Source organism: Bombina bombina, chromosome 6 (assembly GCF_027579735.1).
Source record: "Bombina bombina isolate aBomBom1 chromosome 6, aBomBom1.pri, whole genome shotgun sequence".
Lineage (NCBI taxonomy): Eukaryota > Metazoa > Chordata > Amphibia > Anura > Bombinatoridae > Bombina > Bombina bombina.
In genome coordinates this window covers 979,776,043-979,799,523 of record NC_069504.1, presented here as the reverse complement: position 1 = coordinate 979,799,523, position 23,481 = coordinate 979,776,043, and the positions used below count along the sequence as shown (strand labels likewise).

The 23,481-nt window shown below is 41.3% G+C and overlaps 1 protein-coding gene across 2 annotated transcripts in view; it reads left to right on the top strand.

Moving 5' to 3' along the window:
- The window catches only part of TBC1D9B (TBC1 domain family member 9B), a 424,635-nt gene that overhangs the window by 247,084 nt on the left and 154,070 nt on the right, over nucleotides 1–23,481 (top strand). For both annotated transcript variants that reach the window (XM_053718644.1, XM_053718642.1), the window contains exon 15: nucleotides 14,399–14,467. In XM_053718644.1, the coding sequence (XP_053574619.1) occupies nucleotides 14,399–14,467 (69 nt within the window). The remainder of the gene's footprint in view (nucleotides 1–14,398; nucleotides 14,468–23,481) is intronic.

Here is a 23,481-nt window from a genome sequence, read left to right as displayed (position 1 = left end):
AAAGAAGTATCTCTAATTCTGGTTTGGGCGGAATCCAGCTCCTGTCTAATCTCTGCGGTTCATATCCCAGGTATAGACAATTGGGAAGCGGATTATCTCAGTCGCCAAACGTTGCATCCGGGCGAATGGTCTCTTCACCCAGAGGTATTTCTTCAGATTGTTCAAATGTGGGAGCTTCCAGAAATAGATCTGATGGCGTCTCATCTAAACAAGAAACTTCCCAGGTATCTGTCCAGATCCCGGGATCCTCAGGCGGAAGCAGTGGATGCATTATCACTTCCTTGGAAGTATCATCCTGCCTATATCTTTCCGCCTCTAGTTCTTCTTCCAAGAGTAATCTCCAAGATTCTGAAGGAATGCTCGTTTGTTCTGCTGGTAGCTCCGGCATGGCCTCACAGGTTTTGGTATGCGGATCTTGTCCGGATGGCCTCTTGCCATCCGTGGACTCTTCCGCTAAGACCAGACCTTCTGTCGCAAGGTCCTTTCTTTCATGTAATTAGCAAGAGTCCATGAGCTAGTGACGTATGGGATATACATTCCTACCAGGAGGGGCAAAATTTCCCAAACCTTAAAATGCCTATAAATACACCCCTCACCACACCCACAATTCAGTTTTACAAACTTTGCCTCAGATGGAGGTGGTGAAGTAAGTTTGTGCTAGATTCTACGTTGATATGCGCTCCGCAGCAAGTTGGAGCCCGGTTTTCCTCTCAGCGTGCAGTGAATGTCAGAGGGATGTGAGGAGAGTATTGCCTATTTGAATGCAGTGATCTCCTTCTACGGGATCTATTTCATAGGTTCTCTGTTATCGGTCTTAGAGATTCATCTCTTACCTCCCTTTTCAGATCGACGATATACTCTTATATATACCATTACCTCTGCTGATTCTCGTTTCAGTACTGGTTTGGCTTTCTACAAACATGTAGATGAGTGTCCTGGGGTAAGTAAATCTTATTTTCTGTGACACTCTAAGCTATGGTTGGGCACTTTGTTTATAAAGTTCTAAATATATGTATTCAAACATTTATTTGCCTTGACTCAGAATGTTCAACATTCCTTATTTTTCAGACAGTCAGTTTCATATTTGGGATAAATGCATTTGTTTCATTCATTTTTTCTTACCTTAAAATTTTTTTGACTTTTTCCCTGTGGGCTGTTAGGCTCGCGGGGGCAGAAAATGCTTCATTTTATTGCGTCATTCTTGGCGCGGACTTTTTTGGTGCAAAATTTTTTTTCTGTTTCCGGCGTCATACGTGTCGCCGGAAGTTGCGTCATTTTTTGACGTTTTTTTGCGTCAAAAATGTCGGCGTTCCGGATGTGGCGTCATTTTTGGCGCCAAAAGCATTTAGGCGCCAAATAATGTGGGCGTCTTTTTTGGCGCTAAAAAATATGGGCGTCATTTTTGTCTCCACATTATTTAAGTCTCATTATTTATTGCTTCTGGTTGTTAGAAGCTTGTTCACTGGCATTTTTTTCCCATTCCTGAAACTGTCATTTAAGGAATTTGATCAATTTTGCTTTATATGTTGTTTTTTTCTTTTACATATTGCAAGATGTTCCACGTTGCAACTGAGTCAGAAGATACTTCAGGAAAATCACTGCACAGTGCTGGAGCTACCAAGCTAAGTGTATCTGCTATAAACTTTTGGTATCTGTTTCTCCAGCTGTTGTTTGTTTTGCATGTCATGTCAAACTTATTAATGCAGATACAATTTCCTTTAGTACTGTTACATTACCTGTTGCTGTTCCGTCAACATCTAATTTTCAGAGTGTTCCTGATAACATAAGAGATTTTATTTTTTAAATCCATTAAGAAGGCTATGTCTGTTATTTCTCCTTCTAGTATACATAAAAGTCTTTTAAAACTTCTCTTTTTTCAGATGAATTTTTAAATGAACATCATCATTCTGATACTGATAATGGTTCTTCTGGTTCAGAGGTTTCTGTCTCAGAGGTTGATGCTGATAAATCTTTGTATTTGTTCAAGATGGAATTTATTCGTTCTTTACTTAAAGAAGTGTTATTTGCATTAGAAATAGAGGATTCTGGTCCTCTTGATACTAAATGTAAACGTTTAAATAAGGTTTTTAGATCTCCTGTAGTTATTCCAGAAGTGTTTTATCTCCCTGATGCTATTTCTGAAGTAATTTCCAGGGAATGGAATAATTTGGGTAATTTATTTACTCCTTCTAGACGTTTAAGCAAATTATATCCTGTGCCATCTGACAGATTAGAGTTTTTTGGGACAAAAATCCCTAAGGTTATGGGGCTGTCTCTACTCCTGCTAATGTACTTCATTTAAGGATCCTTTAGATAGGAAAATTGAATCCTTTCTAAGAAAAGCTTACTTATGTTCAGGTAATCTTCTTAGACCTGCTATATTTTTAGCGGATGTTGCTGCAGCTTCAACTTTTTGGTTAGAAGCTTTAGCGCAACAAGTAACAGATCATAATTTTATAGCATTATTATTATTCTATAACATGCTAATAATTTTATTGGTGATACCATCTTTTGATATCATTAGAGTTGATGTCAGGTATATGTCTCTAGCTATTTTAGCTAGAAAAACTTTATGGATTAAACTTGGAATGCTGATATGTCTTCTAAGTCAACCTTGCTTTCCCTTTCTTTCCAGGGTAAATAATCATTTTCGTTCCTTTCCTCACAACAAGGAACAAAAGCCTGATCCTTCATCCTCAGGAGCGGTATCAGTTTGGAAACTATTTCCAGTTTGGAATATATCCAAGCCTTATAGAAACCTATAGCCAGCTCCTAAGTACCTATGAAGGTGCGGCCCTTATTCCAGCTCAGCTGGTATGGGGCAGATTACGTTTTCTTCAAAGATATTTGGATCAATTCCGTTCTTAATCTCTGGTTTCAGAAACTTTGTTTTAGAAAGGTACAGAATTGGCTTCAAGTTAAGGCCTCCTGCTAAGAGATTTTTTTCTTTCCCGTGTCCCAGTTAACACAGCAAAGGCTCAGCATTTCTGAAATGTGTTTCAGATCTAGAGTTGGCTGGAGTATTTATGCCAGTTCCAGTTCTGGAACAGGGGCTGGGGTTTTATTTTATCTCTTCATTGTACCAAAGAAGGTCAATTCCTTCAGACCAGTTCCGGATCTATCATTATTGAATCGTTATGTTAGGATACCAACATTCAACATGGTTACTGTAGGACTATCCTGCCTTTTGTTTAGCAAGGGCATTATATGTCTACAATAGTTTTACAGGATGTGTATCTGCATATTCCGATTCATCCAGATCACTTTTAGTGTCTGAGATTCTCTTTTTAGACAAGCATTACCAGTTTTGTGGCTCTACCGTTTGGCCTAGCCTCAGTTCCAAGAATTTTTTTCAAAGGTTCTCGGTGCCCTTCTTTCTGTAATCAGAGAACAGGGTTTTGGTATTTCCTTATTTGGACGATATCTTGGTACTTGCTCAGTCTTCTCATTTTCGAAGAATCTCATACGAATCGACTTGTGTTGTTTCTTCAAGTTCATGGTTGGAGGATCAATTTACCAATCAGTTCATTGATTCCTCAGACAAGGGTAACCTTTTTAGGTTTCTAGATAGATTCAGTGTCTATGACTCTGTCCTTGTCAGACAAGAGAAGTTTAACATTGATATCACCTTGTCAAAACCTTCAGTCACAATCATTCCCTTTGGTAGCCTTATGCATGGAAATGTTGGGTCTTAGGACTGCCGCATCAGATGCGATCTCCTTTGCTCGTTTTCACATGCGTCCTCTTCAGCTCTGTATGCTGAACCAATGGTGCAGGGATTACTCAAAGATATCTCAATTAATATCTTTAAACCGATTTTACGACACTCTCTGACATGGTGGACAGATCACCATCGTTTAGTTCAGGGGGCTTCTTTGTTCTTTCCGACCTGGACTATAATCTCAACAGATGCAAGTCTTTCAGGTTGGGGAGCTGTGTGGGGGTATCTGACGGCACAAGGGGTTTGGGAATCTCAGGAGGTGAGATTTCCGATCAATATTTCGGAACTCCGTGAAATTTTCAGAGCTCTTCAGTCTTGGCCTCTTCTGAACAGAGAGTTGTTCATTTGTTTTCAGATAGACAATGTCACAACTGTGGCATACATCAATCATCAAGGAGGGACTCACAGTCCTCTGGCTATGAAAGAAGTATCTCGAATTTTGGTTTGGGCGGAATCCAGCTCCTGTCTAATCTCTGCGGTTCATATCCCAGGTATGGACAATTGGAAAGCGGATTATCTCAGTCGCCAAACGTTGCATCCGGGCGAATGGTCTCTTCACCCAGAGGTATTTCTTCAGATTGTTCAAATGTGGGAACTTCCAGAAATAGATCTGATGGCTTCTCATCTAAACAAGAAACTTCCCAGGTATCTGTCCAGATCCCGGGATCCTCAGGCGGAGGCAGTGGATGCATTATCACTTCCTTGGAAGTATTATCCTGCCTATATCTTTCCGCCTCTAGTTCTTCTTCCAAGAGTAATCTCCAAGATTCTGAAGGAATGCTCGTTTGTTCTGCTGGTAGCTCCGGCATGGCTTCACAGGTTTTGGTATGCGGATCTTGTCCGGATGGCCTCTTGCCAACCGTGGACTCTTCCGTTAAGACCAGACTTTCTGTCCCAAGGTCCTTTTTTCCATCAGGATCTGAAATCCTTAAATTTAAAGGTATGGAGATTGAACGCTTGATTCTTGGTCAAAGAGGTTTCTCTGACTCTGTGATTAATACTATGTTACAGGCTCGTAAATCTGTATCCAGAGAGATATATTATAGAGTCTGGAAGACTTATATTTCTTGGTGTCTTTCTCATCATTTTTCTTGGCATTCTTTTAGAATACCGAGAATATTACAGTTTCTTCAGGATGGTTTAGATAAGGGTTTGTCCGCAAGTTCCTTGAAAGGTCAAATCTCTGCTCTTTCTGTTCTTTCTCACAGAAAGATTGCTATTCTTCCTGATATTCATTGTTTTGTACAAGCTTTGGTTCGTATAAAGCCTGTCATTAAGTCAATTTCTCCTCCTTGGAGTTTGAATTTGGTTCTGGGGGCTCTTCAAGCTCCTCCATTTGAACCTATGCATTCATTGGTTATTAAATTACTTTCTTGGAAAGTTTTGTTCCTTTTGGCCATCTCTTCTGCCAGAAGAGTTTCTGAATTATCTGCTCTTTCTTGTGAGTCTACTTTTCTGATTTTTCATCAGGATAAGGCGGTGTTGCGAACTTCTTTTGAATTTTTACCTAAGTTGTGAATTCCAACAACATTAGTAGAGACATTGTGGTTCCTTCATTATGTCCTAATCCTAAGAATTCTAAGGAGAAATCGTTGCATTCTTTGGATGTTATTAGAGCTTTGAAATATTATGTTGAAGCTACTAAGTCTTTCCGAAAGACTTCTAGTTTATTTGTTATCTTTTCCGGTTTTAGAAAGGCCAGAAAACTTCTGCCATTTCTTTGGCATCTTGGTTGAAATCTTTAATTCATCTTGCCTATGTTGAGTCGGGTAAAACTCCGCCTCATAGGATTACAGCTCATTCTACTAGGTCAGTTTCTACTTCCTGGGCGTTTAGGAATGAAGCTTCGGTTGATCAGATTTGCAAAGCGGCAACTTGGTCCTCTTTGCATACTTTTACCAAATTCTACCATTTTGATGTATTTTCTTCTTCTGAAGCAGTTTTTGGTAGAAAAGTACTTCAGGCAGCGGTTTCAGTTTGAATCTTCTGCTTTTGTTTTTCATTAAACTTTATTTTGGGTGTGGATTATTTTCAGCAGGAATTGGCTGTCTTTATTTTATTCCTCCCTCTCTAGTGACTCTTGTGTGGAAAGATCCACATCTTGGGTAGTCATTATCCCATACGTCACTAGCTCATGGACTCTTGCTAATTACATGAAAGAAAACATAATTTATGTAAGAACTTACCTGATAAATTCATTTCTTTCATATTAGCAAGAGTCCATGAGGCCCGCCCTTTTTTGTGGTGGTTATGATTTTTTTGTATAAAGCACAATTATTCCAATTCCTTATTTTTTATGCTTTCGCACTTTTTTCTTATCACCCCACTTCTTGGCTATTCGTTAAACTGAATTGTGGGTGTGGTGAGGGGTGTATTTATAGGCATTTTAAGGTTTGGGAAACTTTGCCCCTCCTGGTAGGAATGTATATCCCATACGTCACTAGCTCATGGACTCTTGCTAATATGAAAGAAATGAATTTATCAGGTAAGTTCTTACATAAATTATGTTTTTTTCCATCAGGATCTCAAATCCTTAAATTTAAAGGTATGGAGATTGAACGCTTGATTCTTGGTCAAAGAGGTTTCTCTGACTCTGATTAATACTATGTTACAGGCTCGTAAATCTGTATCCGGAGAGATATATTATAGAGTCTGGAAGACTTATATTTCTTGGTGTCTTTCTCATCATTTTTCTTCGCATTCTTTTAGAATTCCGAGAATTTTACAGTTTCTTCAGGATGGTTTAGATAAAGGTTTATCCGCAAGTTCTTTGAAAGGACAAATCTCTGCTCTTTCTGTTCTTTTTCACAGAAAGATTGCTAATCTTCCTGATATTCATTGTTTTGTACAAGCTTTGGTTCGTATAAAACCTGTCATTAAGTCAATTTCTCCTCCTTGGAGTTTGAATTTGGTTCTGGGGGCTCTTCAAGCTCCTCCGTTTGAACCTATGCATTCATTGGACATTAAATTACTTTCTTGGAAAGTTTTGTTCCTTTTGGCGATCTCTTCTGCCAGAAGATTCTCTGAATTATCTGCTCTTTCTTGTGAGTCTCCTTTTCTGATTTTTCATCAGGATAAGGCGGTGTTGCGAACTTCTTTTGAATTTTTACCTAAGGTTGTGAATTCCAACAACATTAGTAGAGAAATTGTAGTTCCTTCATTATGTCCTAATCCTAAGAATTCTAAGGAGAAATCGTTGCATTCTTTGGATGTTGTTAGAGCTTTGAAATATTATGTTGAAGCTACTAAGTCTTTCCGAAAGACTTCTAGTCTATTTGTTATCTTTTCCGGTTCTAGAAAAGGCCAGAAAGCTTCTGCCATTTCTTTGGCATCTTGGTTGAAATCTTTAATTCATCATGCCTATGTCGAGTCGGGTAAAACTCCGCCTCAAAGGATTACAGCTCATTCTACTAGGTCAGTTTCTACTTCCTGGGCGTTTAGGAATGAAGCTTCGGTTGATCAGATTTGCAAAGCAGCAACTTGGTCCTCTTTGCATACTTTTACTAAATTCTACCATTTTGATGTATTTTCTTCTTCTGAAGCAGTTTTTGGTAGAAAAGTACTACAGGCAGCGGTTTCAGTTTGAATCTTCTGTTTATGTTTTTCATTAAACTTTATTTTGGGTGTGTATTATTTTCAGCAGGAATTGGCTGTCTTTATTTTATCCCTCCCTCTCTAGTGACTCTTGCGTGGAAAGATCCACATCTTGGGTAGTCATTATCCCATACGTCACTAGCTCATGGACTCTTGCTAATTACATGAAAGAAAACATAATTTATGTAAGAACTTACCTGATAAATTCATTTCTTTCATATTAGCAAGAGTCCATGAGGCCCGCCCTTTTTTGTGGTGGTTATGATTTTTTTGTATAAAGCACAATTATTCCAATTCCTTATTTTATATGCTTTCGCACTTTTTTCTTATCACCCCACTTCTTGGCTATTCGTTAAACTGAATTGTGGGTGTGGTGAGGGGTGTATTTATAGGCATTTTAAGGTTTGGGAAACTTTGCCCCTCCTGGTAGGAATGTATATCCCATGCGTCACTAGCTCATGGACTCTTGCTAATATGAAAGAAATGAATTTATCAGGTAAGTTCTTACATAAATTATGTTTTTCCCATAATCCATTGCATGACTAAGGGTCTGTGTTGACTCGAAACGTCGCTGTTTTTAACTGTGTCTGAAGCCTCAATAAAGTGGAATTTTGTATGAAGAAGTGCTGACGCTATCTTGCTTTATTATATCCATATATGTGGGCTGGCAGACCCCACTCAGCGGACGTGCACTACTATAATCCTGGAAAAAGGTTGCTGAAAAAATGCTGAAAAAATAGCATTAAGAAAGGTGCTGGACTTACCTGTTAAAGTTGTATATATATATATTTATATGTGTGTGTGTGTGTGTGTGTGTGTGTGTGTGTAAAAATATGAAATAGCCCTTTCTATTCAAATACCTTGTCATTTACCTTTTTATCCCTTATTTTTTTTCAAATATTTCAATGATTATTTTAGTGTATATAGGAGCCTAACACTTTATTTTAATGTATGCATGTTATGGTTGTGCATTGTATAATCATAGATATTGTTTTATCCAATCACTAATTGATAGTAATTCTAGATTATAATAAGTGATGCAGCTTTATGTTGGTTTTGTGACTGGGCTCTATATATTTGTTCACATAAAACTTTTCAATTAAGGTAATGTATTCAGATTAGCATAAAAATAATGTTTTTTCTCCTGTTAAGTGTAGTCAGTCCACGGGTCATCCATTACTTATGGGATATTAACTCCTCCCCAACAGGAAGTGCAAGAGGATCACCCAAGCAGAGCTGCTATATAGCTCCTCCCCTCTACGTCATACCCAGTCATTCTCTTGCACCCAACTAATAGATATGATGTGTGAGAGGACTGTGGTTGTTAAACTTAGTTTTTATTTCTTCAATCAAAAGTTTGTTATTTTAAACGGCACCGGAGTGTGTTGTTTTTTCTCAGGCAGCATTAGAAGAAGAATCTACCTGAGTTTATGTATGATCTTAGCGGACGTAACTAAGATCCATTTGCTGTTCTCGGCCATTCTGAGGAGCGAGGTAACTTCAGAACAGGGGACAGCGGGCAGGTTCACCTGCAAAGAGGTATGTTGCAGTATATTATTTTCTAAGGAATGGAATTGACTGAGAAAATACTGCTAATACCGATGTAATGTAAGTACAGCCTTAAATGCAGTAGTAGCAACTGGTATCAGGCTGATATGTATGTATGTTTACACTTAAGTATTTCTGGGGAATGGCACTTCGCTGGGAAAATACTGTATACATATAACTTTTAGCCTAATCTGCAGTGTGAGCGACTAGCAGCAGGCTTTTTAATAACATTTCATAAATTATATTTTAAACGTTTGCTGGCATGTTAATCGTTTATTTATCTGAGGTACTTGGTGAAAAATTGTTTTGGGCGTTATTTTCCACAGGCTGTCGTTTGTTTTGAATTAAAACAGTTTTCTGAGCTTCCCTCACTGTTGTATTGTGAGTGGGAGGGGCCTATTTTGGCGCTTTTACTGCGCATTAGAAATTCAGTCACAGTCTGCCTTCTTCTCCCTGCATGATCCAGGACGTCTCTACAGAGCTCAGGGGTCTTCAAAACTAGTTTTGAGGGAGGTAATCACTCACAGCAGACCTGTGAGACTGTGCTTTGACTGTGATAAAAATGCTTATATTTTCAATTGTTATCCGTTTTTCTGATATTAAGGGGTTAATCATCCATTGTTATTTCAACTGTGACAGTTTTTGTGTGCTTCTTAAAGGCACAGTAACGTTTTTTATATTGCTTGCAAATTTATTTGAAAAGTATTTTCCAAGCTTGCTAGGCTAATTGCTAGTTTGTTTTAACATGTCTGACACAGAGGAATCTCTTTGTGCAATATGTTCAAAAGCCAATGTGGAGCCCAATAGAAATTTGTGTACTAATTGCATTGATGCTACTTTAAATAAAAGCCAATCGGTACATTTTAAGAAAATTTCACCAGACAACGAGGGGAAAGTTATGCCGACTAACTCTCCTCACGTGTCAGTACCTGCATCTCCCGCTCAGGAGGTGCGTGATATTGCGACGCCAAGTACATCAGGCGGCCATTACAAATCACTTTACAAGACATGGCTAATGTTATGACTGAAGTTTTATCTAAATTACCAGAACTTAGAGGTAAACGCGTCCACTCTGGGGTGAGAACAGAGTACGCTGATAATGTTAGAGCCATGTCTGATACTGCGTCACAAATGGCAGAACATGAAGACGGAGAGCTTCATTCTGTGGGTGACGGATCTGATCCAAATAGACTGGACTCAGACATTTCTAATTTTAAATTTAAGCTTGAGAACCTCCGTGTATTATTAGGGGAGGTATTAGCGGCTCTGAATGATTGTAACACGGTTGCAATCCCAGAGAAATTATGTAGGCTGGATAGATACTATGCGGTACCGGCGTGTACTGACGTTTTTCCTATACCTAAGAGGCTTACAGAAATTATTACCAAGGAGTGGGATAGGCCCGGTGTGCCCTTTTCTCCCCCTCCTATATTTAGAAAAATGTTTCCAATAGACGCCACCACACGGGACTTATGGCAGACGGTCCCTAAGGTGGAAGGAGCAGTTTCTACTCTGGCTAAGCGTACCACTATCCCGGTGGAGGATAGCTGTGCCTTTTCAGACCCAATGGACAAAAAGTTAGAGGGTTACCTTAAGAAAATGTTTACTCAACAAGGTTTTATATTACAACCCCTCGCATGCATTGCGCCTGTCACGGCTGCGGCGGCATTTTGGTTTGAGTCTCTAGAAGAGACCATTAGCTCAGTTCCATTGGATGAAATTATAGACAAGCTTAGAGTCCTTAAGCTAGCTAATTCATTTATTTCTGATGCCGTAGTACATTTAACTAAGCTTACGGCTAAGAATTCCGGATTCGCCATTCAGGCGCGCAGAGCGATGTGGCTAAAATCCTGGTCAGCCGATGTGACTTCTAAATCTAAATTGCTTAACATACCTTTCAAAGGGCAGACATTATTTGGGCCCGGTTTGAAAGAAATTATCGCTGACATTACTGGAGGTAAGGGACATGCCCTGCCTCAAGACAGAGCCAAACCAAGGGCTAGACAGTCTAATTTTCGTGCCTTTCGTAACTTCAAGGCAGGAGCAGCATCAACTTCCTCCGCTCCAAAACAGGAAGGAACTGTTGCTCGTTACAGACAGGGCTGGAAACCTAACCAGACCTGGAACAAGGGCAAGCAGGCCAGAAAACCTGCTGCCGCCCCTAAGACAGCATGAAGTGAGGGCCCCCGATCCGGAAACGGATCTAGTAGGGGGCAGACTTTCTCTCTTCGCCCAGGCTTGGGCAAGAGATGTCCAGGATCCCTGGGCGTTAGAGATCATATCCCAGGGATATCTTCTGGACTTCAAAGCTTCTCCTCCCAGAGGGAGATTTCATCTTTCAAGGTTGTCAACAAACCAGACAAAGAAAGAGGCGTTTTCTACGCTGTGTTCAAGATCTTTTGCTAATGGGAGTGATCCACCCGGTTCCGCGGTCGGAACACGGACAAGGGTTTTACTCAAATCTGTTTGTGGTTCCCAAGAAAGAAGGAACCTTCAGACCAATCTTGGATTTAAAGATCCTAAACAAATTCCTAAGAGTTCCATCGTTCAAAATGGAAACTATTCGGACAATCTTACCCATGATCCAAAAGGGTCAGTACATGACCACAGTGGATCTAAAGGATGCGTACCTTCACATACCGATTCACAAGGATCATTACCGGTACCTAAGGTTTGCCTTCCTAGACAGGCATTATCAGTTTGTAGCTCTTTCCTTCGGGTTAGCTACGGCGCCGAGAATCTTTACAAAGGTCCTGGGCTCTCTTCTGGCGGTACTAAGACCGCGAGGAATAGCGGTAGCTCCGTACCTAGACGACATTCTGATACAAGCGTCAAATTTCCAAACTGCCAAGTCTCATACAGAGTTAGTTCTGGCATTTCTAAGGTCGCATGGGTGGAAGGTGAACGTAGAAAAGAGTTCTCTATTGCCACTCACAAGAGTTCCCTTCTTGGGGACTCTTATAGATTCTGTAGAAATGAAAATTTACCTGACAGAGGACAGGTTAACAAAACTTCTAAATGCTTGCCGTGTCCTTCATTCCATTCAACACCCGTCAGTGGCTCAATGCATGGAGGTAATCGGCTTAATGGTAGCGGCAATGGACATAGTACCTTTTGCACGCCTGCATCTCAGACCGCTGCAATTGTGCACGCTAAGTCAGTGGAATGGGGATTACTCAGATTTGTCCCCTATGCTGAATCTGGATCAAGAGACCAGAGATTCTCTTCTATGGTGGCTTTCTCGGCCACATCTGTCCAGGGGGATGCCCTTCAGCAGGCCAGACTGGACAATTGTAACAACAGACGCCAGCCTACTAGGTTGGGGCGTTGTCTGGAATTCCCTGAAGGCAACAGGGATCATGGACTCAGGAGGAGAGTCTCCTTCCAATAAACATCCTGTAATTGAGAGCAGTTCTCAATGCCCTTCTGACTTGGCCTCAGTTAGCAACTCTGAGGTTCATCAGGTTTCAGTCGGACAACATCACGACTGTGGCTTACATCAACCATCAGGGAGGGACAAGGAGTTCCCTAGCGATGATGGAAGTTTCAAAGATAATTCGCTGGGCAGAGTCTCACTCTTGCCACCTGTCAGCGATCCACATCCCAGGCGTGGCGGATTTCCTAAGTCGCCAGACTTTTCATCCGGGGAAGTGGGAACTTCATCCGGAGGTCTTTGCCCAAATACTTCGACGTTGGGGCAAACCAGATATGGATCTAATGGCGTCTCGCCAGAACGCCAAGCTTCCTTGTTACGGGTCCAGATCCAGGGACCCGGGAGCGGTCCTGATAGATGCTCTGACAGCACCTTGGACCTTCAAGATGGCTTATGTGTTTCCACCCTTCCCGATGCTTCCTCGATTGATTGCCAGGATCAAACAGGAGAAAGCATCAGTGATTCTAATAGCGCCTGCGTGGCCACGCAGGACCTGGTATGCAGATCTAGTGGACATGTCATCCTGTCCACCTTGGTCGCTGCCTCTGAGACAGGACCTTCTAATTCAGGGTCCTTTCAAACATCAAAATCTAATTTCTCTGAAGCTGACTGCATGGAGATTGAACGCTTGATTTTATCAAAGCGTGGATTTTCGGAGTCAGTAATTGATACCTTAATACAGGCTAGGAAACCTGTTACCAGGAAAATTTACCATAAGATATGGCGTAAATATTTACACTGGTGCGAATCCAAGAGTTACTCATGGAGTAAGGTTAGGATTCCTAGGATATTGTCTTTTCTACAAGAAGGTTTAGAAAAGGGTTTATCTGCAAGTTCTTTAAAGGGACAGATCTCAGCTCTGTCCATCCTTTTACACAAACGTCTGTCAGAAGTTCCAGACGTTCAGGCTTTTTGTCAGGCTTTGGCCAGAATTAAGCCTGTGTTTAAGACTGTTGCTCCACCGTGGAGCTTAAACTTAGTTCTTAACGTTTTACAGGGTGTTCCGTTTGAACCCCTTCATTCCATTGATATCAAGCTGTTATCTTGGAAAGTTCTGTTTTTAATGGCTATTTCCTCGGCTCGTAGAGTCTCTGAGTTATCGGCCTTACATTGTGATTCTCCTTATCTGATTTTTCATTCAGACAAAGTAGTTCTGCGTACTAAACCTGGGTTCTTACCTAAGGTAGTCACTAACAAGAATATCAATCAAGAGATTGTTGTTCCATCATTGTGCCCTAACCCTTCTTCAAAGAAGGAACGACTTCTGCACAATCTAGACGTAGTCCGTGCCCTGAAATTTTATTTACAGGCAACTAAAGATTTTCGCCAAACTTCTTCCCTGTTTGTAGTTTATTCTGGACAGAGGAGAGGTCAAAGAGCATCTGCTACCTATCTCTCTTTTTGGCTTCGTAGCATAATACGTTTAGCCTATGAGACTGCTGGACAGCAGCCTCCTGAAAGAATTACAGCTCATTCTACGAGAGCTGTGGCTTCCACGTGGGCCTTTAAGAATGAGGCCTCTGTTGAACAGATTTGCAAGGCTGCAACTTGGTCTTCTCTTCATACTTTTTCCAAATTTTCCAAATTTGACACTTTTGCTTCTTCTGAGGCTGTTTTTGGGAGAAAGGTTCTTCAGGCAGTGGTTCCTTCCGTGTAAAGATCCTGCCTGTCCCTCCCGTCATCCGTGTACTTTAGCTTTGGTATTGGTATCCCATAAGTAATGGATGACCCGTGGACTGACTACACTTAACAGGAGAAAACATAATTTATGCTTACCTGATAAATTCCTTTCTCCTGTAGTGTAGTCAGTCCACGGCCCGCCCTGTTTTTTATGGCAGGTCTAAAATTTAAATTAAACTCCAGTCACCACTGCACCCTATAGTTTCTCCTTTCTCGTTTGGTTTCGGTCGAATGACTGGGTATGACGTAGAGGGGAGGAGCTATATAGCAGCTCTGCTTGGGTGATCCTCTTGCACTTCCTGTTGGGGAGGAGTTAATATCCCATAAGTAATGGATGACCCGTGGACTGACTACACTACAGGAGAAAGGAATTTATCAGGTAAGCATAAATTATGTTTTTGTTTACATTTCTCACACTCTAGGTGAGAGCCATCTCCACTGATCTTGGTTTTTCCATGGAAGAACTGGAGGATCTCTATGTGCTATTTAAGGTTGGTGTCATTAATTAAGAAATGCTGAAATTGTTACAATCATTTATTTGTAGAGTACAATCAAATGTCATAGCGCTGGATTGAGATGGACACTTAAACTCCATTTACCTCTTTTCCTTGAGCAAGTTATCGTAGCAAGTTGACATTATTATGTGCATGTGCACACGTTCACAGTGTATACATATACAATACTATTCTCTGATTGCCTGATGGCTGTCACATGATACAGGCAGCCGACAAATGGTGAAAAAAATAAATTTATCAGAAAAAAGTAAGTGCTATTGCATTGTATTTTTATTATGCATTTGTTAATTGTGCAATTCTACTGTATTTAATCTTCCTTTAATGACAACAATACTTTATTTTATTAAAACTCTATCTAGTGTGATAAACTCATGTGAATCATTGTTTTTTTAGTTTATACAAAACCTGTATAGGGCACAGTAGAAAAGTGTTTCTTAAACAGTATTCAGCTGTACACTGGTGTTCCTCAGCGTTAATTAATTTGGATATACAGTTTAACAAGGGGATTAGCGCAAAATCTCTGTCGTGTTAATTTCTGTTATGTCTTATTATTAAAATAGAATAGAATAGAATATCAGTATAGTAAATGTAGACACTACTACAAAAATGTATTATATTTTACAGTTTACCACATTGTCGCCATTATACTGTGCTGTGATAGAAATTTCCATTGCCAAGTGCTCCACAGTCTGCTGTAAAGACACAAGAATATGTGAAAACATTCTGTCTAGGAGTTTTTGGCGCAAGTAGAACTAGACCAGGATTTTGGTCTAGCAAAAGTTACAACTGATTGCAACCAGGAGCCCCATCCGATATGCAGCGTCGCCCGCAGAAGCCGGCGACGCCAGATTTTGCGCGGGTTTGGTATCACATATACGGCATAACATAGAAGTTACGCTCGTATATTTCTGCCTTCGCCTGTAGTTTTTTGGCCCATAGACTGACATACAAAACACGCGCAGTTTGGTATCCAGTATACAGCGTAAGGACTTACGTGGCAAAAATGGAGAAATCTTACTCCATTTTCACCTCGCCACAAAATGCAGGCGTAGCAAGCCTTGCGCTGAGTATTGGAGCACCGTAACTCCCTAAAATGCCTGCAAAATAAAACCAAACACCTAACGCATGCGCAATGTCTATCTACCTGTCAACCGCAATACCTAATAAAGTGTTTAACCCCTAAACCGCCGCTCCCGGACCCCGCCGCCAACTTCATTAAATGTATTACCCCCTAATCTGACCCCCCTACACCGCCGCCACCTATATTAAATATATCAACCCCTAATCTGACCCCCCTACACCGCTGCCACCTATATTAAATATATTACCCCCTAATCTGACCCCCCCTACACCGCCGCCACCTACATAAAATATATTACCCCCTAAACCTAAGTCTAACCCTAACACCCCCTAACTTAATTATTATTTAAATAATATTAATTTCTTCTGTTATGTGTGATCAGTCCACGGGTCATCATTACTTCTGGGATATTATCTGCTCCCCTACAGGAAGTGCAAGAGGATTCACCCAGCAGAGTTGCTATATAGCTCCTCCCCTCTACGTCACCTCCAGTCATTCTCTTGCACCCAAAGACTAGATAGGAGGTGTGAGAGGACTATGGTGATTATACTTAGTTTTTAGAACTTCAATCAAAAGTTTGTTATTTTACAATAGCACCGGAGCGTGTTATTACCTCTCTGGCAGAGTTTGAAGAAGAATCTACCAGAGTTTTTCTTATGATTTTAACCGGAGTAGTTAAGATCATATTGCTGTTTCTCGGCCATCTGAGGGAGGTAAAAACTTCAGATCAGGGGACAGCGGGCAGTTGAATCTGCATTGAGGTATGTAGCAGTTTTTATTTTCTGAATGGAATTGATGAAAAAATCCTGCCATACCGTTATAATGAACATGTATGTATACTCTACACTTTAGTATTCTGGGGATGGTATTTCACCGGAATTACTCTGTAAAAGTACATTAAACCTTTTATTAGGTATTTTTCATGTTAAACGTTTTTGCTGGAATGTAGAATCGTTTGCATTAATGAGGTACTGAGTGAATAAGTATTTGGGCATTATTTTTCCACTTGGCAGTTTGCTTGTGTTAATTATGACAGTTTCGTTTCTCTCTCACTGCTGTGTGTGAGAGGGAGGGGCCGTTTTTTAGCGCTCTTTGCTACGCATCAAAAATTTCCAGTCAGTTTTTCTGCATGATCCGGTTCATCTCTAACAGAACTCAGGGGTCTTCAAACTTCTTTGAAGGGAGGTAGATTCTCTCAGCAGAGCTGTGAGACTTATATAGTGACTGTGATTTAAAACGTTGCTCTGTAATTTTTATGTTTAAAATTTAATTAGTGTTATTTTACTAATGGGAACAAACCTTTGCTAAAAAGTTGTGTTGTTTGTTAAGAGTGATGCTATAACTGTTTTTTTCAGTTCATTTTTTCAACTGTCATTTAATCGTTTAGTGCTTCTTGAGGCACAGTACGTTTTTATTAAATAAAATTGTAACCGAGTTGCATGTTTATTGCTAGTGTGTTAAACATGTCTGATTCAGAGGAAGATACCTGTGTCATTTGTTCCAATGCCAAGGTGGAGCCCAATAGAAATTTATGTACTAACTGTATTGATGCTACCTTAAATAAAAGCCAATCTGTACAAATTGAACAAATTTCACCAAACAGCGAGGGGAGAGTTATGCCGACTAACTCGCCTCACGTGTCAGTACCTGCATCTCCCGCCCGGGAGGTGCGTGATATTATGGCGCCTAGTACATCTGGGCAGCCATTACAGATAACATTACAAGATATGGCTACTGTTATGACTGAAGTTTTGGCTAAATTACCAGAACTAAGAGGCAAGCGTGATCACTCTGGGGTGAGAACAGAGTGCGCTGATAATTCTAGGGCCATGTCTGATACTGCGTCACAGCTTGCAGAGCATGAGGACGGAGAGCTTCATTCTGTAGGTGACGGTTCTGATCCAAACAGATTGGATTCAGATATTTCAAATTTTAAATTTAAATTGGAAAACCTCCGTGTATTACTAGGGGAGGTCTTAGCAGCTCTCAACGATTGTAACGCTGTTGCAATACCAGAGAAAATGTGTAGGTTGGATAAATACTTTGCGGTACCGGCGAGTACTGACGTTTTTCCTATACCTAAGAGATTAACTGAAATTGTTACTAAGGAGTGGGATAGACCCGGTGTGCCGTTCTCACCCCCTCCAATATTTAGAAAGATGTTTCCAATAGACGCCACCACACGGGACTTATGGCAAACGGTCCCTAAGGTGGAGGGAGCAGTTTCTACTTTAGCTAAGCGTACCACTATCCCGGTGGAGGATAGCTGTGCTTTTTCAGATCCTATGGATAAAAAATTAGAGGGTTACCTTAAGAAAATGTTTGTTCAACAAGGTTTTATATTACAACCCCTTGCATGCATCGCGCCGATCACGGCTGCGGCAGCATTTTGGATTGAGTCTCTGGAAGAGAACCTTAGTTCAGCTACGCTGGACGACATTACGGACAGGCTTAGAGTCCTTAAACTAGCTAATTCTTTCATTTCGGAGGCCGTAGTACATTTAACCAAACTTACGGCTAAGAATTCAGGATTCGCCATTCAGGCACGCAGGGCGCTGTGGCTAAAATCCTGGTCGGCTGATGTGACTTCTAAGTCCAAATTACTTAATATACCTTTCAAGGGGCAAACTTTATTTGGGCCCGGTTTGAAAGAAATTATTGCTGACATTACAGGAGGTAAGGGCCACGCTCTACCTCAAGACAAAGCCAAAGCTAAGGCTAGACAGTCTAATTTTCGTCCCTTTCGGAATTTCAAAGCAGGAGCAGCGCCAACTTCCACTGCACCAAAACAGGGAGGAGCTGTTGCTCGTTACAGACAAGGCTGGAAGCCTAACCAGTCCTGGAACAAGGGCAAGCAGGCCAGTAAACCTGCTGCTGCCCCAAAGACAGCATGAACCGAGGGCCCCCGATCCGGGACCGGATCTAGTGGGGGGCAGACTCTCTCTCTTCGCCCAGGCTTGGGCAAGAGATGTCCAGGATCCCTGGGCGCTAGAGATCATATCTCAGGGATACCTTCTAGACTTCAAATTCTCTCCCCCAAGAGGGAGATTTCATCTGTCAAGGTTGTCAACAAACCAAATAAAGAAGGACGCGTTTCTACGCTGTGTACAAGATCTATTATTAATGGGAGTGATCCATCCGGTTCCGCGGTCGGAACAAGGACAAGGGTTTTACTCAAACCTGTTTGTGGTTCCCAAAAAAGAGGGAACTTTCAGGCCAATCTTGGATTTAAAGATCCTAAACAAATTCCTAAGAGTTCCATCGTTCAAAATGGAAACTATTCGGACAATCTTACCCATGATCCAAGAGGGTCAGTACATGACCACAGTGGATTTAAAGGATGCTTACCTTCACATACCGATTCACAAGGATCATTACCGGTATCTAAGGTTTGCCTTCTTAAACAGGCATTACCAGTTTGTAGCCCTTCCATTCGGATTGGCTACGGCTCCAAGAATCTTTACAAAGGTTCTGGGTGCCCTTCTGGCGGTACTAAGACCGCGAGGAATTTCGGTAGCTCCGTACCTAGACGACATTCTGATACAAGCTTCAAGCTTTCAAACTGCCAAGTCTCATACAGAGTTAGTTCTGGCATTTCTAAGGTCGCATGGATGGAAAGTGAACGAAAAGAAGAGTTCTCTCTTTCCTCTCACAAGAGTTCCATTCTTGGGGACTCTTATAGATTCTGTAGAAATGAAGATTTATCTGACAGAAGACAGATTAACAAAGCTTCTAAATGCATGCCGTGTCCTTCATTCCATTCAACTCCCGTCAGTAGCTCAATGCATGGAGGTGATCGGCTTAATGGTAGCAGCAATGGACATAGTTCCCTTTGCACGCCTACATCTCAGACCGCTGCAATTGTGCATGCTGAGTCAGTGGAATGGGGATTACTCAGATTTGTCCCCCACTCTGAATCTGGATCAAGAGACCAGAAACTCTCTTCTATGGTGGCTTTCTCGGCCACATCTGTCCAGGGGGATGCCGTTCAGCAGGCCGGACTGGACAATTGTAACAACAGACGCCAGCCTTCTAGGTTGGGGCGCTGTCTGGAATTCTCTGAAGGCTCAGGGACAATGGAGTCAGGAGGAAAGTCTCCTGCCAATAAACATTCTGGAATTGAGAGCAGTTCTCAATGCCCTTCTAGCTTGGCCCCAGTTAAAGACTCGGGGGTTCATCAGGTTTCAGTCGGACAACATCACGACTGTAGCTTACATCAACCATCAAGGAGGGACAAGAAGCTCCCTAGCAATGATAGAAGTATCAAAGATAATTCGCTGGGCAGAGTCTCACTCTTGCCACCTGTCAGCAATCCACATCCCGGGAGTGGAGAACTGGGAGGCGGATTTCTTGAGTCGCCAGACTCTTCATCCGGGGGAGTGGGAACTTCATCCGGAGGTCTTTGCCCAAATACTTCAACGTTGGGGCAAACCAGAGATAGATCTCATGGCGTCTCGCCAGAACGCCAAACTTCCTCGCTACGGATCCAGATCCAGGGATCCGGGAGCGGTTCTGATAGATGCTTTGACAGCACCTTGGAACTTCAGGATGGCTTATGTGTTTCCACCCTTCCCACTGCTTCCTCGATTGATTGCCAAAATCAAACAGGAGAGAGCATCAGTGATTCTAATAGCGCCTGCATGGCCGCGCAGGACTTGGTATGCAGATCTAGTGGACATGTCATCCTGTCCGCCTTGGTCTCTACCTCTAAGACAGGACCTTCTGATTCAGGGTCCATTCAAACATCAAAGTCTAACTTCTCTGAAGCTGACTGCTTGGAAATTGAACGCTTGATTTTATCAAAACGTGGTTTTTCTGAGTCGGTTATTGATACCCTGATACAGGCTAGGAAGCCTGTTACCAGAAAGATTTACCATAAAATATGGCGTAAATACCTATACTGGTGTGAATCCAAAGATTACTCCTGGAGTAAGGTTAGGATTCCTAGGATATTGTCTTTTCTACAAGAAGGTTTAGAAAAGGGTTTATCGGCTAGCTCATTAAAGGGACAGATCTCAGCTCTGTCCATCTTGTTACACAGGCGTCTGTCAGAAAATTCAGACATCCAGGCCTTTTGTCAGGCTTTAACTAGGATCAAGCCTGTGTTTAAAACTGTTGCTCCACCATGGAGTTTAAACTTAGTTCTTAACGTTTTACAGGGTGTTCCGTTTGAACCCCTTCATTCCATTGATATAAAATTGTTATCTTGGAAAGTTCTATTTTTAATGGCTATTTCCTCGGCTCGAAGAGTCTCTGAGTTATCAGCCCTACATTGTGATTCTCCTTATCTGATCTTTCACTCAGACAAGGTAGTTCTGCGTACTAAGCCTGGGTTCTTACCTAAGGTAGTCACTAACAGGAATATCAATCAAGAGATTGTTGTTCCATCCTTGTGTCCAAATCCTTCTTCAAAGAAGGAACGTCTTCTACACAATCTGGATGTAGTTCGTGCCCTCAAGTTCTACTTGCAGGCAACTAAAGATTTTCGCCAAACTTCTTCCCTGTTTGTCGTTTATTCTGGACAGAGGAGAGGTCAAAAAGCTTCTGCTACCTCTCTCTCTTTTTGGCTTCGTAGCATAATACGTTTAGCCTATGAGACTGCTGGACAGCAGCCTCCTGAAAGAATTACAGCTCATTCCACTAGAGCTGTGGCTTCCACTTGGGCCTTTAAGAATGAGGCCTCTGTTGAACAGATTTGCAAGGCTGCAACTTGGTCTTCGCTTCATACTTTTTCCAAATTTTACAAATTTGACACTTTTGCTTCTTCGGAGGCTATTTTTGGGAGAAAGGTTCTTCAGGCAGTGGTTCCTTCTGTATAATGAGCCTGCCTATCCCTCCCGTCATCCGTGTACTTTTGCTTTGGTATTGGTATCCCAGAAGTAATGATGACCCGTGGACTGATCACACATAACAGAAGAAAACATAATTTATGCTTACCTTATAAATTCCTTTCTTCTGTTGTGTGATCAGTCCACGGCCCGCCCTGTTTTTTAAGGCAGGTACATATTTTTTAAATTATAATTCAGTCACCACTACACCCTTGGTTTCTCCTTTCTCGTTGGTCTTTGGTCGAATGACTGGAGGTGACGTAGAGGGGAGGAGCTATATAGCAACTCTGCTGGGTGAATCCTCTTGCACTTCCTGTAGGGGAGCAGATAATATCCCAGAAGTAATGATGACCCGTGGACTGATCACACAACAGAAGAAAGGAATTTATCAGGTAAGCATAAATTATGTTATTATTAACTAAATTATTCCTATTTAAAACTAAATACTTACCTATAAAATAAACCCTAAGATAGCTACAATATAATTAATAATTACATTGTAGCTATTTTAGGGTTTATATTTATTTTACAGGCAACTTTGTATTTATTTTAGCTAGGTACAATAGCTATTAAATAGTTAATAACTATTTAATAGCTACCTAGTTAAAATAATTACAAAATTACCTGTAAAATAAATCCTAACCTAAATTACAAATACACCTAACACTACACTATCAATAAATTAATTAAATGAACTACAATTATCTAAACTAAAATACAATTAAATAAACTTAACTATATTACAAAAAATAAAAAAATATTACAAGAAGTTTAATCTAATTACACTTAATCTAAGCCCCCTAATAAAATAAAAAAGCCCCCCAAAATAATTAAATTTCCCTAAACTAAATTACAAATAGCCCTTAAAAGGGCCTGTTGCGGGGCATTGCCCCAAAGTAATCAGCTCTATTACCAGCCCTTAAAAGGGCCTTTTTGCGGGGCATTGCCCCAAAGTAATAAGCTCTTTTACCTGTAAAAAAAAAAGAACAATCCACCCCCCCACATTACAACCCACACACCCCTACTCTAAAACCCACCCAATCCCCCCTTAAAAAAACCTAAGTCTAACCCCTAAGTGGTCCTTACCTGTCCTGAAGACCGGCGGAGAAGGTCCTGTTCCAGGCGGTGAAGTCTTCTTCCAAGCGGCGACCTCTTCTTCTTCCAGGAACCAGCCGGCGCGGAGCGGAGGAGTTGAAGACCAATGACCGCGGAGCGGAAGACCGTCGACTCTGGAACTGAAGACCGGCGACGCTGGAACTGAAGATCGGCGACACTGGAATTTGAATAGCCAATAGAATAAGAGCTACGGACATTCTATTGGCTATTCAAATCAGCCAATAGAATTACAGTAGCTCTTATTCTATTGGCTATTCAAATCAGCCAATAGAATTACAGTAGCTCTCATCCGATTTGCTGATTTGAATTTGAAGGCTCAAATCAGCCAATAGGAATTCAAGGGACACCATTTTTAATCGCATACCTTGAATTCCTATTCAGTGTACGGCGGAGATCGTATGAAGAGGATCCTCCACGCTCCATGGCTCCGCGGTCTTCAGTCCCAGAGTCGCCGATCTTCAGTTCCAGCGTTGTCGGTCTTCAGCTCCACGGTCAACTCCTTTGCTCCGCGCCGGCTGGTTCCTGGAAGAAGATGTCGCCGCTTGGAAGAAGACTTCACCGTCTGGGACAGGACCTTCTCCGCCGGTCTTCAGGACAGGTAAGGACCACTTGGGGGTTAGACTTAGGTTTTTTTAAGGGGGGATCGGGTGGGTTTTAGAGTAGGGGTGTGTGGGTGGTGGGTTGTAATGTGGGGGGGGTTGTTCTTTTTTTACAGGTAAAAGAGCTGATTACTTTGGGGCAATGCCCCGCAAAAGGCCCTTTTAAGGGCTATTTGTAATTTAGTTTAGGGTAGGGAAATTTTATTATTTTGGGGGGCTTTTTTATTTTATTAGGGGGCTTAGATTAGGTGTAATTAGATTAAACTTCTTGTAATATTTTTTTATTTTTTGTAATTTAGTGGGGGTTTTTTGTAATATAGTTTAGTTTATTTAATTGTATTTTAGTTTAGATAATTATAGTTTATT